This window comes from Haliaeetus leucocephalus, unplaced genomic scaffold, assembly GCF_000737465.1.
Source record: "Haliaeetus leucocephalus isolate CR32 unplaced genomic scaffold, Haliaeetus_leucocephalus-4.0 Scaffold240, whole genome shotgun sequence".
NCBI classification, from domain to species: domain Eukaryota; kingdom Metazoa; phylum Chordata; class Aves; order Accipitriformes; family Accipitridae; genus Haliaeetus; species Haliaeetus leucocephalus.
Window position 1 is genome coordinate 2134781 of NW_010972676.1, and position 16282 is coordinate 2151062.

The following is a 16282-nucleotide window of genomic DNA, read 5'->3' on the forward strand; positions in this document are numbered from 1 at the left end:
GGGGGGGCTGATGCAACAGGGGCCCCGTGTTGACTTGGCAGGTCCTGACGCCTGTCTGCTGGGGGGGGGGGGATGCCCCATGTGTCCTCCCCATGCTTCGCATGGCCTGCACCTCACTGGGTCTCCCAGGACCACGTGCTGGGAGCTTGCTGCTGGTGCCTGGGACAGCCGTCCCTGGGGCTGCTGGTAGTGCTGCAGGCCCCCCGCAATGGGGAAGGCTGGAGAAGCAGCCCAGCCCTCTGGTCGAGCATCACTAGCGCTTTCCCCAGCCTCTCCCGCCAGTGGAGGGACTGCTCACAGCCACTTTCTGCAAGCAGCCTTCCTACAGCAACCTTGCTTTCCCAATGGGTGACTTCAGCTCGTTACCTGCCTCGTGGAAATTACTGGGAAAAATTGCTCCTGTAAGTGGCAAGTGAAGGAAGGAGCAAGTTTGTTTAGGCTATGAGTGCTGTAGTTTGCACAGTTAAATTGCCATTGCTTCATGATAAAGTGTTTTCAGCTGTCCCCTTTCTTCATCTTAAATGTAGGGCTGATATATTGAGCAGTGAGACATTCAGTACAGCCTTTTGTAATAACTGTCCCCATGTCTTCCCATGTCTGAGCTACTGGTGTGTATGGACCCGGGTGCTGCGGTCACAGCTGCCGCTCAGCTGGGCTGCACCCAGTGGTTTTGATGGGCAAGGGAGCCTCTTCCTTGCTTTTGCCGCACCCCTGGCACTTCTGGCTCCCCACTGCCCTGGCACCCCCTTCCCTTGCCCCAGTTGCCAGTGGTGGTGGCCGGGTGCTGGCGTGTGCCTGGTCAGGGTGGAGAGGCTGCTGTTCCTGAGGGGCACTGAGCCAGGGATGAGCTCCGTGCAGCCTGAGGGGCACTGAGCTCCGTGCAGCCCCTCTGCCCCTTGCCCTCCTGTGCAAGCAATGCACAAGCATTCACATCATTTCCTCAGATGTGTTTCTGCTGTGCAATATCACGTCTCACCATTAGAAAAATGTATTTAACTTTTTTTTGATAGAATCATAGAATCGTTTAGGTTGGAAAAGACCTTTAAGATAGTCAAGTCCAACCGTCAACCCAACACCACCATGCCCACTTCCATTCCTTCCTGAGCGCCTGCTCTTTGCTTCTGTGTGTCATACTTGGCTTTAGTGTGGCCCAGAATCTGTTTAGAGGGCTTATTCTGTTAAAAGAATAAGGCCAACAGCAAGAAGACTCTGCCCTTTGAGAAGCGCCCACTGTGCCAAGTTCTCCCTTCATGGCTGCTCTTGTTACCAAAACTGTGATCTTTATTTTGTGTGGCCATTGCTTGTGATGTGGGATGAACTCTCCACTGATCTGTATGGGCGGCAGCAGCCCAGCAGCTTGCTCTGGGATTTGCCAGACGTGCCTGGTGTGACTTACTGGGGTGAGACTGGCCTACCAGTTCCCTGCAGCTCACCCCAGCACTGGTCCAGGTGGCCCCTGCATGCCACCAGCCAGGAGCAGTGTGGCTGTCACATTAGCACCAGCAATGTCACTGCTTCTGCACCTGTGATGCCTCTCTAGGAGGCTACAGATGTTTACTCGCTACCTGCCTGCAGCTGACTTGAGGAAGGTCCTTCATGCCTGAAAGGTTGTCCCTTCCTACCATCCTGCCCTGTATCATGTCCCTGCACAAAGGAGGAAAGAGGAACGGGGTAGTTATTGTTACATGAGGAGTAATTATAAGCTAAACGCAAATGCCACCTCCTGGCAGTGAAGACAATTGCCTCCTCTGCAAGAAGATGGCTGAACTGCAGGGTAATAGTAGCATCCCCTGGCTAGAAAAGGTCTGATGCCTCAGTCCAGGTTTTGCTGGGGGCTGCTGAGGGTTTTCTGGACTTGATGTCGCTGCCATTGGGGTATGGTGCAAACATCTTGTGCAAACAGTCCCAGTTATGCCAGCTGTCTCTCATCTTCTTGCTGTGCACTGCTGTAAGGAGCCTGGCTTGATCTTCTTGGTGACCTTCTTATAGGTAAAGGGCTGATATTAGGGTCCCCAAAGCCCTCCCTTCTCTGGAAAACAGGGCTGTGTGTGGCTGCAAGGAAGCAGGAGCTGAGCTGAGCTTGTATCACACTCACCCCTTCCACAATTTCTTAGCAGTGAATTTGCAAATGCACAGTGTTCAGCAGCTTTACAAACCAACAGAAATGTTTGCAAACAGCTTCAATACACACACAGCCGTAAGTGGCCATTATTTAAGATCATAATTAGACAGAGAGGAGGCAAAGAAGGTGACTGGTCTGCAAACAACTTCGCCTAGGAGAAGACCAACATTTCTACGCTTGTCTGTATTTATATAAATCTGTCCATGTGGTGCCTGAATAAGTGTAACTGTAGGACATGAAACTAAAGAAATACCTACTCACTCAGGGGTATCACTCAATGTATTAAATTTAAGTGATATTTGCTTCCAGGCAGATAGATACACTCTCAGCAGTTTCCAGTTATCAAGTCTCTCTTAGACACTTCACAAGCGGCTTTCAATGCATTACCTTGACTCCTGCATTCACCCATTTCTGGAATTGGATATGCAGAGCTGAAGGACAAACCTTTCTGCTGCATCGGTTTAGCCTCAGGCACATGCTCGAGATTAAACATCCATGTCACTGTGACAGCCCAGCGATCTGCTTCACTGTCCGTTAACACTACCAACAGCTGCACTAGTACAAGGCCATGGTAAATAATTAGCACAATACTTTGTAATGACAAATACCAAGGGTATTTCTGATTCCTTGCACTATTATGCCATGACTTTTTGTGCATCTATATAAGAAAGAACGTTTAGCACATTTGCTTCAATAACTAAAGTCTGGTTGGCCTTGTTTTGGCATGCATCACCTCCACACAACCCTAGCAGTCGTTCCTCCAGATTACACAGAGCTGAATGCAGACAAACCCGTAGCACCAACATTGGCATCAGCCCATTACAAACCTTGTGGCTGAAAGCAAGCTTCCATTCCTCAGGACTCCTAACCTGGCCTTTACCTGTGCTTTACCAAGGAAAAAGAAAGAAAACTCCAAACTCAGCTTAAATGGAGAAGAAATAAAACTGACCTGTAAATACAGATTTAAGTCTCCAGCCTTTTTATTTATACAAGGATTCAAAGAACATATTTCAACTTTAGATAAACAGTGCAAGAGAGTTACAAGTACCTTGGTAACAGAAAGAAATAGATAACTGTCCAGCTATGCCAATAAGTGAAATAATTCTTACTCCTGCAGGTAAAAATGCATCTGTTTAAAGCAAAGGTGGACTTCAGATATTTTGCTATACCTTAGCCCCTATCAAGCCCACTGGAAAACAACAGGCAGTTTGTCATTTGTAAATGATAAGCAGCTGCGCTCTCAAAGCCTTTTGAGACCCTCGCCCTTAGTTAAAACATACACATTATGGCACAAAAGAGCAGGCTGAAAGACAGAGACACTTGGAAATCCAATATTTCTGGTTGTCCTCTTTTCAGGGACAGGGGTCCTTGTTAATATTTTTTCCTAGACCATCACCCCCCCTCTGCATCCCTGTGAAGTACAAGGCCTTTTCAAACCAGAACACCATGAATCACCATCTTGGTAACATTGAAGCAAACGTTCCTCCCCAGCCATCCCCATTCCCCAGAGCTCCCCATTCACGTAACCAACCCATGGTAGCTGCCAGCCCCTGCCATGGCTGCAGCCCTCAGCCCCCCACTGCCGCGGGGCTGGGGAGGTTTGTCACAACAGTTTTGAGCAGGCGGTAGCCCAGGAAACGTCATTTATAAGCACTGAAAGGCCCCAGGCTCTGTGTCAGCCTGAGCGCAGGCTCAGCGCTTGTCTGGACCTGGGCTGACTTCAGCTTGTTGAGCCATGCCAGCGCTTGTCTAGCTGTCAGGTAACTATGGTTTGCTTTAGGTTTGCTTTAGTTTAGAGCGATACCAAGTCAATTACCTGGGGGAACTCGGCTGTTTTGGCTTCCCAGTGGAAGGTGGCATGGCCGAGCGCTGCCCCGGCCACTGAATTGCAGCAGGTCGAGGAAACCACTTCAGGGCAACGAAGAGAACAGAAAAACTGAATAACCAGGAACTGACAAAAAGCAGCAGCGTAGGCGGATTGTGTGAAAAGGTACACAAAATAAACCCAAGCAGATCCAGGGCTGAGGAGGGAGGAAGCGTCAACCCCAACATCATGCGCCTCCTGGCAAAGAGGGGGAAGAGCCCCCGGCACTGCCCTCACCTGTCCGTGCAGACCTTGGGCTGCCGATGCTGGTCTGACCTGCAGCTCGGCTCCAGGAGGACTGAAGCAGTCGCCCTCGGGGCCCGGAGGGACACTGAAGTGGGAGCTGAACCCCAGCCAAAGAGGGAAGGCATCAGGAAGGGTTTCTCCCGCATAACAGTTTCTACTGTATCCTTGAGGCTTTGCCTTATTGATTTTGGACTATCAGGTTTTATTATTGTAACAAGACCAATAATTTGGGCTATTAAATTGTTAAAATATTAACTGGACAATCAGGAAATTCTTGGTTTCATGTTTAAGGTGTGCTCCCCTTGGAACCCATAAGAAGCTTGTGAGGGTAACAGGCTGACAGCAAACGCTAACTGCACAGAAATGGAAATGACAAGGACTTTCCTTTCAGTCTCCCATTCTGCAAAGCAAAACATTGACCTTGGCATCCACGTGTTAAAACTCCAATCCAACCCAACCATTTTTTGAAGAGGGTACAATGTTTTAATGCCCCCTCCCTCTTCTTTTTTTGCTTTGGATGTAAAGTTTCTGCAGGATTGGTTGTGGGGATTTCTGTAACTGAAGGCTAAATTTGTATTGGTGATTCTGGTTAAAAAAAAACCCAAACAAAAAAGATAGGAACTCTTTAGAGCAGTAAAAGTAATGTGGAACTTGCCATATTTCTAGGAGTAAATAAATCTGTATAAATCTGTGACTTGTATTTATAAACTCCTGGGTTCTAATGGTTCTAGTGGCATTGTCTGTCCTTTAGCCAACGTCCAGCATCCTGGCTTTCATTTCTGGAACCCTACCAGATTAGATCAGTTTTAACCTTACAAGGCGGTGAGTACAAGGCAGAAAGGATACCAAGTCAGTAACATTAGTCACTGTGACTTGGAGAAGCCAAGAAGTCAAAGCTGGCCTAAAATCTCTGCCTAGTTTGAGGTACCATCAGCGTCGTTACCTGGCCCCAGGTGGGACCCCAGGGAGGGCAGGCGATAAGCTCCCTCCGCACCCGCCTGCACCGGCTTTTGGCGTTACCTTGCTCATGTTCTCATCTGCCCTTGAACTGCACATTCTAGAAACTGCTAATTTTACAAATGGTTTTTTTTCTCCCTTTCTTAGTAAATAGCCAAACCCCAACCCCATAATGTTTGCTCAGCCCAAAGACATGTCTCCTCTGGCAGGACAGAGGAGAAAGGCTCAAACATTTGCTGTGCAGAACAGTAAAGTAGGAGATTAGATACACCTCTGCCCTCCCTCTCGCCTGCAGTGCAAACACATTTGAAACTCAAACCCAACCCCATATGAATGAAGCCCAACCCCTGGGCATGCTCTCGGCCCAACCAGTCACAGTGACTGTGTTGTACCTGTAACATCTGCTAAACCTACATCTCCAGCCGATGCTTGTCATACCTGTCAGGTACAGAAGCCTTCTGGAAGCCCTGAAGCACACAGCCCTACAAGCACAGACACTCCTGCAGCTACGTGAGGATATTTATATCTTTCACTGACGACTCCCAGCCTCATAACCCGGCATGGAGTCCACCCTACCAAGCATTTTGGGGTTTAGGGCAGCTGCCCGCGTGACCCAGAGGCTGGTGTGTGGTGGGACGGGGCGGCAGAGGGTGAGCCTGGCCCTTCCCTGAGCCAAAACGGAGCTGCTGGCATGTGTCTGACCCGCTGTCTTACCCTGTCCCTGCAGTGGTTAGGGAAGGTGCATGGGAGGATGGGGAAGGGACAGGGAAAGCGGGAATTCACTTGAAAACCTACAATGCAACAGCAACAAATGCCAAAAGAAAAAAAATATCCCAAACAAAACGTGTCCTGTCCTCACATGCCCCCCCAGGTAGGTGCTACCTTGAGTCAGTCTCCTGGGTAGGGACACTGCCCAGAGCTAATCACTACCAGCCCCTCTCTGCCCTAAGGCAGCTGCCTTGGGGGGTCACTCCGGCATGTGCCCAGTGTGAGCTCTCACAACCAGTTGCAATGCTCCAGTTAGTAAAAAGTCCCCGTTCTTTCTTTTTACCCAAAAAAAAAAAAAAAAAAAAAAGATTCCCATCCACGGCTGGGGCCAGAGGAGGAGGAGGCAGCACAACTGTCTGTCAGGTGGAGAATCCTACTGTGCATATTTTCATCTCTCTGTTACATATGACGGTACTGCACTGCAGGTAGAAATTGGACCATTAACACTTGGGTAAAAAATGGCTTTCCAACTAGCATGCAAAGAAAAAATACCCCCAAACCCCAACCCCTAACACTCATTCCCAATCACTTAGATGTAGGAGACCTACATTTCAAATTGTTGTCAGCTACGAGCTCTAGTCAAGAAACCCACTTGTGACCTTTCCAAAGAAAAAGGGAGTTCTGCGTTTTTGGGTCCAACAGCCACTGCCAAATTGTTTCAGTTCAACCCACCAAACCTGCTCACGCTCCTACGTACACCACTGAAAGTGAAGGGCCATCTCTGCCTGCCTAGGAAGTACAGAGGAAAAACCTGAAAGAGACCCTGAATGCAGCACTTGAGCAGCGCTGACCATCTCAGTCTCTCCGCGTTACGAAGTGGTGTTGCTCTTGGCGTCGTCTTGCTTTCAGCAGCTGTATGGTAAGCAGTGCTCTGGCCAGCGGCTGGGTAACTAGATCAGGGCAATTGCGTATTCCACGGGAGGCAGCAGAAGAGCTGCCCTTGGAGGGGCCAGCTGGGTTCCCCCTGGAGGCCTCTCTGCAAAGGCTTGTTTCAGCCTCAAGAGCCAGTTCGTGGCAATAACAAAAGTAAAACAATGAGGTACGGAAAGAAGGGCCCAGCATTGGGGAAAAGACCAAGAAAGAAGAAAACAGCTCGAGCACTGCCAGAAATAGCAAACAACTGAAACCTTTTTCTCCTCCCTCTTTTTTTTTTTTTTTTGTTGCCAAGGTGAATTAAATATGTCCTTTGGTTGGTTGGTTGGTTGATTTTGGCAAAGTGAAGCCCTCGGCTGCAGTCTCTTTCCTGGCTGTGCTAGTGAGTTACCGCCACAAGTGCTGCGTGGCAATGAAAGCCACCGAAAGGAGGAGGAGGAAGGCAGAAGGCAAAGATCTGCTGCTGGCCCCATTGATGCCATGTCCAGACTGCTTAGGAATAGCATGCGTTTCTGGCTGCCTGGTGCTGGGGCTCTTAGAAAGTCTTTTGCCACAGACGTCGTCAGGACAACTGTCACCACTTCCAGAGCCGCTCATGTCATCACCTGTGCAGAGACAAACATGGGGTGAGCCCTGACTGCCTTCCTTATGACCGGTGATGTCCCTGCCTTCCCCTTGCTGCAACACCAGGGAGCTCTGGCCACCAGCCCTGCCCTGGCCACCTCCTCCTTTCTGCATCCCCCACTATCGGATGCAAGTCCATACCTGATCTCCAGCTGACTTGAACCACCCACTGCTTCAGCAGCTGGAAACCTCTGGAGCAGACAGGAGCAGTGGCCCCGTCAGCAGGGCTGGACTGGGACTGCAGGGAGCACCCGAGGTTTCAGTAAGGTGCTGAGAGCAGCACATCCTCCAGCCACCCCACGGCAAGTCGTCTGCACTCGAACAGACCCTCTGCAGCCCTGAGCCAAAAGCCAGGTGGCCACAACCCCTCTCTGCTGTCAGGGCCCAGCTGCAGGGCCTGCATGGAGGCCCATGCAGGCTGCCAAGGGCTGACTGCTCAGCCCCTCTCGCCTGCTGTGGACCTCACCAGTTATGCTAAACTCACTTGCGTCTTGGAAATCCACATCATTCCCAATGTTAGCGTTGCCCAGCCGGTTTGTCATGATCTTTAGCTGCATGATTTGCTGGCGAATGGTCATATCTGGCTTGGTGATGTCCACCTCTACCTCCGGGTTGTTAATCTGATTAGCTAAGCCGTCCCCCATCACTTCAGGCAGGTAACTGTGAAGGAAGGTGACAGGTTTAGATGTCTCCCCCCCAGCTAAGCTCACCTCTCCCCGTTACAGACACCGGTGATAACCCAGCCTCTTTGAACCCCAGAGAAGCTGCAGTCAGTGGTGTTGGCTCCACATGCTGCTGTTTGCTGCGAGGTAGCCAGCTCTACGGATGGGAGAGCCACGCTGCCGTGGCCAGACCCCATCAGAGCCTGGGGCTCGCCCCGAGGCCACCTCAGCTTGCAGGAGGTGGTGGCCTTGCAGCATCACTGTCCCAGCATGGTGAGGGGTTTCCTGCAGGAAAGACTGTGCACGGGGCTGAGGGGTTGCTGCAGCTGGTACCTGTGGAGCCACAGTGACACTCCGCTACGGAAAAGCTCTGTCCATACGGGAAGCTGAGGAGCACCTTCATCCCTGCCCTGGTTAAACCCTGTGGGGACAGACACCCTGGGATGACTGAATGCCCTCAGCCCAGTATGAGCAGACAGGCCCCCAGGGAAGCTTCAGTTAACTGGGAGCTGTCCATCAGCAAACAGCACTGCGCAGTGCCCTGGCCCGTCTGCTCCTGCAGATCTGTGGCACTGCTGGCAAAGATGTGAAATATGGAAGAACGAAAGGCGCTGGCTCCAGGCTGGCAGAGACCAGCCCAGCAGGTCCATGGAGAGGAGCGGAGAAAGGTGCATGTCCAGCAGCTGCTCATCTCCCCTTACAGCCATCCTTTAAATGTCAGCCATCAGTGGGAGGTGTTTCTGCAGTTGTTTGATGTCACCTGGGTGCCTCCTCTCATGAGGGAACAGCATTTCAGAGCAGGTATGGATAGAAACACATGCATGCAATTCTCAGCAACAGCTCTGGAGTTTGTGAGGTAAATCCAGCCCTTCTGCCTTCTGAGTGTACAAGGAATTGCAAAACTGCTTTGCTAGTACAAAACTACATGGTTATTTCATGGCAACTGCATTTCAATGCTTAACCCTCCAACACACAGCAAAACAACAACAGGCTTGACATTCCCAGGTACCAGCATTCAGGCATTCAGGAAATGCAGCATTTCTGTGGACAGGGACAGGCCTTTTGGCTCAGTCTGAAAAAGTGGGGCTGGCTGAGGTGATGCATAAGTGCCTTTTATCAAACCCTCCCTCTCTCACCCCAGAATGTGCCAGGATAGCACCTTGACCCTCTCCATACCTGCCCTTGGTCATCCCGTTCCAACACTTGTCGTCTGCTGCTGAGCTGGCCATTACTTTTTTGCTGCATAGGCTGCTGGGCAGGGTGATCCAGTAAGTCTTGAGAGTTGTCAGGTTCCCTTTGGCATCTAAAACCTGTAAACAAAGAGGATGCTCAGGGCTAGGAAAGTTCTGGGGCACCCCAGGGCTGTGGAAAGGACAAGGATTCTGCCTATTTTTCTGTTGTTTTACCACCACAAAGTCTGTTTTTATGCAGACGGGGATGTGTCACCAACCTTCCCCTAAAGACCAACAGTCAACCCAAGCACCCAAGGCTGAAGGTTACATGCTAAGGACTGTGCTGGTATCATAAGATTAACCAGGAGAAGATCATCTTTTGGGCCATGAGGGCAATGCTGAGAAGCAGCCTTGGTGGAAGCCAGCAGGGCTCTGGCAGGGTGGTACAGGCAGGTGTCTGTGAATGAGGAGCCTCTGAAATGTGGGACTGTGGCAGATCCTGCAGCTCACCATCCACAGAATCCAAAATCTCCATAGAGGAGGACTTTTGGCCCCAGTATCCAGGCTGGATGGCCTGAGGCTGAATGACAGCAATGGCAAGGAGCCTGTTCAGATAAGTTTGGCACCAAATCCCTGAGAAATTGGTTATCAGCAACCTAGACCCCAACCTTGTGCCAAGGCAAGATCAGATCTGCTTAGGTCATGCCAGCACTCGCTGATCTGATCTTCAGAGTCACCAGCAAAGGCGATTCAGCCACCTGCGGGGTGGTCTGACCCGACCCACAGGACCCAGTGCTACGCAGGCTGGGCTCCCAGGGCTCCCAAGGGAGGCAGTGCACCAGCACACCAGCAGGGAGGGAGCTTAGGAGGCAAACTCACCAGCATCTCCAGTGCTTGCGCAGAAGATTTTGCTTCCAATGCAACCTTCCCCCTCCTTTTCTTGTCATCACTGCTGGAGCCTTTTGTGCTGATTTTGGGATTTCCACAGCCTTGGAAAACCTAAAAAATAAACCAAACTCTCTGTCTCATGTTTTGATACTATTTCTTTAATTAATTAGCTCTCCACAGTTATGTTTTTTTTTCTTCTTAGGTATGTTTATGTTTCCTACCTGCAAGATCTCTGAGATTCTGGCTTAGTTTCTGGTCAGGTTACTCTTGTGCCAGGATGTGTTTTCAGTAACACGGTAACATGTGTTATGGTAACTAGTTTTGACTACCTCTATCAAGCAAAATGTTCAGCACTAACCCAAAATTAGCACATGTTTTTGGACGAGTCACCAATGTTGGTATTAAATTATTTCTAGCAATTTTATCTGTTCCTATTATGATTGAAAAATAAAATTCTGGGAAGAACAAGATGGGAGTTGCTCACACTTATTACACCAGTGGTGTGGGCTTCAAGATTGCAGACCATGTGAGCTTCATTGATTTGGACAACAGATTAAGGTGGGACTACCCCAATGACTTACAATCGGCACCCACACTCAGCAAATGAATGCCTCCTCCAACCAGGGGAGTGCAAAGACAGTAGATGTGTCATATCTGTCAGGTTGGATGTTTCAGGGGCAAATGAGGAAGCAGAACTGATTTACCTCCTAACTTTGGGTACCTCCCATCATCCTAACTACCTGCCCAGGCGTGCTTTGTAGCCAAAGGAGAGCAGAAGCACTTTGAAGGTACAAATCCTCAGACTTTGCCTCTAGGAGGAAAGGAAGGGTGCCCTGGAAGCACCTGTTTCTCCCAGTCTCTGCATGATCAGTCCAGGCAATGACACCTCTGCTGCAGATAGCCAGTGCTCAGGCAACTGAGCCTTACTGCGGCAGGTGGAAGGAGTGCTCAGACAGCCAGATTTAATGAAGCATCAAAGGTCAGGAGGGCCTTTGCACTGTCAGTTTGATTCAGAAAATACCAGCCTTTACAAAGAAAGCCATCTGATTTGAAAACACGGCTCCAAGCTTGTTGTGGTTACCAGGGTGCTGTCAGAAGCTATCGATAAATTCAACTTTGCACAGTGTCCCCTTAAAGCAGAGGAATCAAGGCCTCAGACAGGAGCACTGCTGATGTAGCTTGTGCCAGCTGCTGAATGCTTTTGCTAGTGGATTCTGACAGCCATCAGCAAAGTCCCAATCTAGACAAGAATCCCTTTGGTGACAGTGGGTCTCATTGGTGTGTTTGAGGGACATTCAGCCTAGAAAGCCCCCTCCTGGGATGCACTGTCCTGCTGACCAGATGGATCCAACGACTATGGCAGTTCAGCACCAAGCCAATTTGTTCATCTGTCTCCTTTGCTTCATGCAAAAAGCCCCGCCTTGACAACTGCATGTAGAGCATTTTCAAGTTGGTTCTACCAAAATAAAACAAGTTTGGTTTCACTGCTGTGTCTTTCTTATTGGCTTATTACTGTTGTTAGCAGGATACAACTCTTTCAGGAGGTAAAAGCCCTGGGAGGTCTCCAGGACAGTGGCTCTTGTAGCAGCTCCAGCACAGCATGGTATCAAGGCAATCCTCTTGCCAGCCCGAGGGCTTTAGGTGAGCAACACCCATTACTGATGGAGAGAACATGTGTCCTGCAGACTGAGGTGATCAATAGTTTCCTGCATAGTGACAGCAAATAGACATTTGCAGCCTTTGATAGCTCCTGCTGCCTAAAATCCATCAGAGAGCCACAGGGAGCGAGGGGGAGTGCAAGGAAGCGCAAGAGTGCTCCATGGTGCAGTGAACACAGGGCTCAGTACCAAAAGTGTTTCTTTCCAGTTTTTCCCCAGATCCCAGGAAAACCCATGATTGAGGGTGTCACTGGATCCAAGGGCCACTTCTGGCTCTTCTCACAAATGGCAGACAGTGCCCTCGCTCTACGCTGGTAATGTTCGAAAGCCTGCTGCCCTCGGCCCTGAGAGAGAAGACTCCCAGGACTGGCCTCAGCCAGTCCCGAGCTCATTTGACAATGATATCCTTTACCTGATCACTTTGCCATGCTCAAAACCAGAGCTTAGAGCTGTAGCAATTCGCAGCTTTAGACGTCTGCTGCCAGTGTCACCAACAAAGACTCCCATGTTCACCTGGTCACCAGATCATACTGAGAAGCTTATCAAACATGTTTGGTTGCTCCAGTTGAACACCAGTTAGACTATTTACTCCTTTTCATTTTACCAGATTTACTATACGCCCCGCGGAAACACCTTTCTTTGCAGATGATGCCATGTTTTCCCACATCATGGGCTTACTTTTATGTGGACAACCTCAGTCTCACCTAACAAAGGAAGAAAGAATATGGCCTTTCATGTCAGAAAAGAAACCTAAACGAATACGTGGATGCGTGCTGCTGTTAGTGCTTTGAGGTGGGCCAGTGAATTCCTGCTTGGCTAAGCAATACTTCTGGCCCTTCCCTTATCCAAGACCCAGTTAGGACCTGCCCTGCTTCTTTCATCTGCATCTCTGCCCTAACTGTGGGATAGCTGCAGGACTTGGGGAATGTCTGGGCAAAAAGCAGAAGCCCTGGAGGGCTGTTTTTGTTCCCAAAGCTTCTCTTACCTGCAGCTACAGAGGTGATTGTGGTTAAGTGGATAAAGTAACTAAAAATAGAAGACCAATAGAAGAGAGATTCATGATTTACTTCTTGCAAGACAGATGATTATCAGAAGAGCCTGTTTTTTACTCTCCAGATGGACTGCCAGATTGTACCTCTGTCCCACAGATACAACCTGATAGCCCAGTGTTTCCACTGCAGAACATCCCCCCAAGGCAGGTTAAAGTAGCTGCCTTCTGTCACTACGGACTGTGCACTTTCCGTAAATGCCTCAGCTCAGCCAAAATACTTTAGGACTCTTCAGACACAGAGGCACCTGACAGCAAATGGCACCATGCCTCCCACAGTCACTGCATATGCAGTCCCACCTTGTGTGTCTGTACCTAAAGGAGGCTGGCTGGATGTGGCAAGGAGGAATATTTGGAAACACTTGAGAAGGTTTTTGCCTGTGTAAGATGGGTGGTTTCCTATCATTAAAAGAGTGAGCATTTGATCCCCTTCATCCTTCATCGCCTTTAGTTCACTTGAATAGTGAGCACAAAAAACATTTGGTCCTGGCAGTTACATGTGGTGTATTCTTAGCCAGGCCCTGGCACACGCTCTTACCTTGGCTGTGATCGAATCTTTGTTTTCTTGCAAGTTAGAAATTGCTTCAGCGATCCTCATGTGAATGGTCCCTATTACGGTGTCTACGTTGTAAGGTCCATCAATCCGATCAGCCACTACAACCAGGGAATCTAGTAAAACAAGATGGAGACTTCTCTCATCAGACTCTGTACAAACCAAGTTAAAGATCATGCTCATGCTGGGTGGGATAAGCTGTTGGCCCCTCAGCAGGCTTGTTGGGAGACATCTCTCCATTTTCACTGCTGCCCGAGTGCATGCTCGTTTTCCTCTGGCATGGGACAGCTGACCCTTCCCAGCACATAGGTAAAGCCACCCTCAGTGGCAGAGGAACAGAGGTCACCTCCTGCAAACGGTAAATGCAACCTGTATTCACACAAAGTGACCAACATTTCCTGGGGCACTACAGAAAGGAAAAATGGAAAATCGGTGCAGAAATATTAAGTAATGCATAGCAATACTTAGCCCTAACCCTCCTAACTCATTGCATGTCTTCAGCAAAGCACTGCAGCCAGCAGAAAGTGGGAGAATTGAGGTCAATAAAGTGCCAAAGGTACAGGATATGGGCAATAGCTTCTGTGGCAGTGAAGGAGTAAGAAAAGGAGTAGTTCTTCTCACCATCACCTCTGGAAGGACAACATGTGACCAGCCAGGGAAATACCAGGCTACGAAGGTAGAGAAGCAGACCAAAATGCCCACAACTAAAATGGTAAACATGATAGGGAGTGACTGAGGGGTGCCTCTTGATCTCAGCTCCTCTTACCTTGGAAAGCTCTGATGTCCAAGTGCTCCTGCCTGGCCTGGAAGCTCCTGCCTTGACGGCTGCTTTTGGCTTACAAAAAAATTGCCAAGCTCTGCCTGCCTCCAGAGATGATTCTCAACACTCCAGTTGGGTCTAAAGCAAGGACAGACTATACGCTCACAGGGCTTGGGGCACTGGGGAATGGCACTGCAGAGGAAAGCTGACATCCTTGCTGTCCAGCGAGATTTAAACAGGGCCAAAACTGGGTTTGGACATCTAAAACGGGATCTTAACCAGGTCTGACTTTGCCAGTCAAAAATTCTAAACCTGAAAGTCACTGCTATGCTGCTGCTGCTGCCTCAGTTTCCTACCACTTGTGCTCTAGTAGCCTGGAGGCCAGGCCATGCATAAGCTTCATCATTGGCATTCAGTTACGTGTGACCCCAGATGGCTCCAGTGTGGTCTGTGTTCCCCAGGCACACCAGAAACCTCTTGGCAGGACAAGGGATCTGTCAGAGCGCTGGGGTGGCCTGTGCTTATCTGGAACAGAAAGTGCTTCATGTTCCTGTGGCCTTGCCACATGGAAGAAAAGAAATGCAATGGCTTCATGTTGGTTCTCCTCTACACAAAAAGGGTCAAATCCCAGGGTCTAGGATGGCAATCTGTACCATTTGTAAATGGAGTTATTCATTAGGAGTGATTAATTCTTCTGTCCTAAATCCTGATACTTCACCCATCAGCCTGGCTGGAGACTGTCACAGCAGATGGTGTGATGCTGCAGAAAGGCCTATTCAGCATGAGTTTGTACTGCCGATGTTATTAATGAGCAATGAAACCACCAGGTGAATTGTATCTGGCAGTTCAACAGAGTATCAGTAAAACATGTCCTTCAACCTACACCATGCCACAGCATGTATGTGTCACCCATGATACCGCTTTGAAGGCCTGATACTTATCTTTGAGCTGCACAGCAAATTTCCTTCGAGCAGGAGTCCAGTCAGCTGGGGCACAACCACAGACCACTACCATTTCAAACCTGATAGGGAAGTGTTCAGTCCCTCACCTGGGCAAGCCAGCAGGACTTGGCAGAAAGACCCCAAATGATTTCCACCAGATCTAGGTGAGGTCTGTGCAGAAACACTAGGTCCACAGTGGACGTAGTGTGTTAATAACAAAGGTCTGAACCTGAGCCCACTGTTGTCAATTTAACAGCACGCTCGACCCTCGCAAGTATGTTTTCTCTGCTGTTACACGATTGATGTTCAGACCCTGACACAGCTCTCAGAGAATGACCAAGCCAGGCAAAGACTAGATGAGGGACAGCACAAACCCACAGAAGATACCAGATCATGCCCACAGGGCTCACAGTCCAAAAGCAGGTCCAACCTGCGGGGAGCAAGGGCAATAGTCAAACAACTGGGAGGGTTCAAACCTCAGCCAGTCTGGAGCACATATCACAACATACTCTTTGCTCTATAATACAGGATTTAACAACATGCAAAGTCACAGCTTGGAAACATTATGCATTTATTCTCAGCACTTAAAAAGAAAAAAGGTTTTGCTGGTTAGCTTGAGCAAGAATGGAAACAAGGGCCACAATTTCCAAGTTAATATGCTCTCTTTTCCTGCAACACACTCCTATGGCAGTGCTGATTTCTAAAGCTGAACATGCCATACAGGGGGGAAATGTTTTTTTGTATTCTGGGAAACATCTCCTGCAACATTAAAGAGCTTGCAGCTTAACTTTGCTGCAACTCAGGGGTTGCGGTGTCATCTTTGAGACTGTATTTTCCAGACAATTTTAGCTTGCAGAGGCATTAATGTTGAGATACAGACATTTAAATCAAAGGCTGCACCCCCAAATTAGTGATAAATTATGTTTGAACTACTTACTATAAAAATCGCCCTTAATTTGACCTGCCTTAATTTGTCTAATTGAAAAAATAACTGTGTTTAGTGTAACAAAATCCTCTCCAGCTACACAGGACGGCCTGGAGAAGGACGAAGGATGGACAATGCCAGTGAACTGCTACCTTTGACTCTAGTCTTGCTCTAGTCCTTGATCAAATTGTGACCTTTGACACTAAAATGTACAACTGCAA

General features: G+C 49.1%; 1 protein-coding gene across 1 annotated transcript in view; it reads right to left on the reverse strand.

The window, feature by feature from the left end:
* Positions 1–7117: 7117 nt before the first annotated feature.
* Positions 7118–16282, reverse strand: part of GPC1 (glypican 1) — a 214946-nt gene continuing 205781 nt past the window's right edge. Inside the window, exons 5-9 of the mRNA XM_010568237.1 lie at positions 13421–13551; positions 10168–10287; positions 9293–9426; positions 7939–8114; positions 7118–7435 (exon numbers count right to left, since the gene is read on the reverse strand). Coding sequence (XP_010566539.1) covers positions 7218–7435; positions 7939–8114; positions 9293–9426; positions 10168–10287; positions 13421–13551 — 779 coding nt within the window. The 3' untranslated portion in view covers positions 7118–7217. The remainder of the gene's footprint in view (positions 7436–7938; positions 8115–9292; positions 9427–10167; positions 10288–13420; positions 13552–16282) is intronic.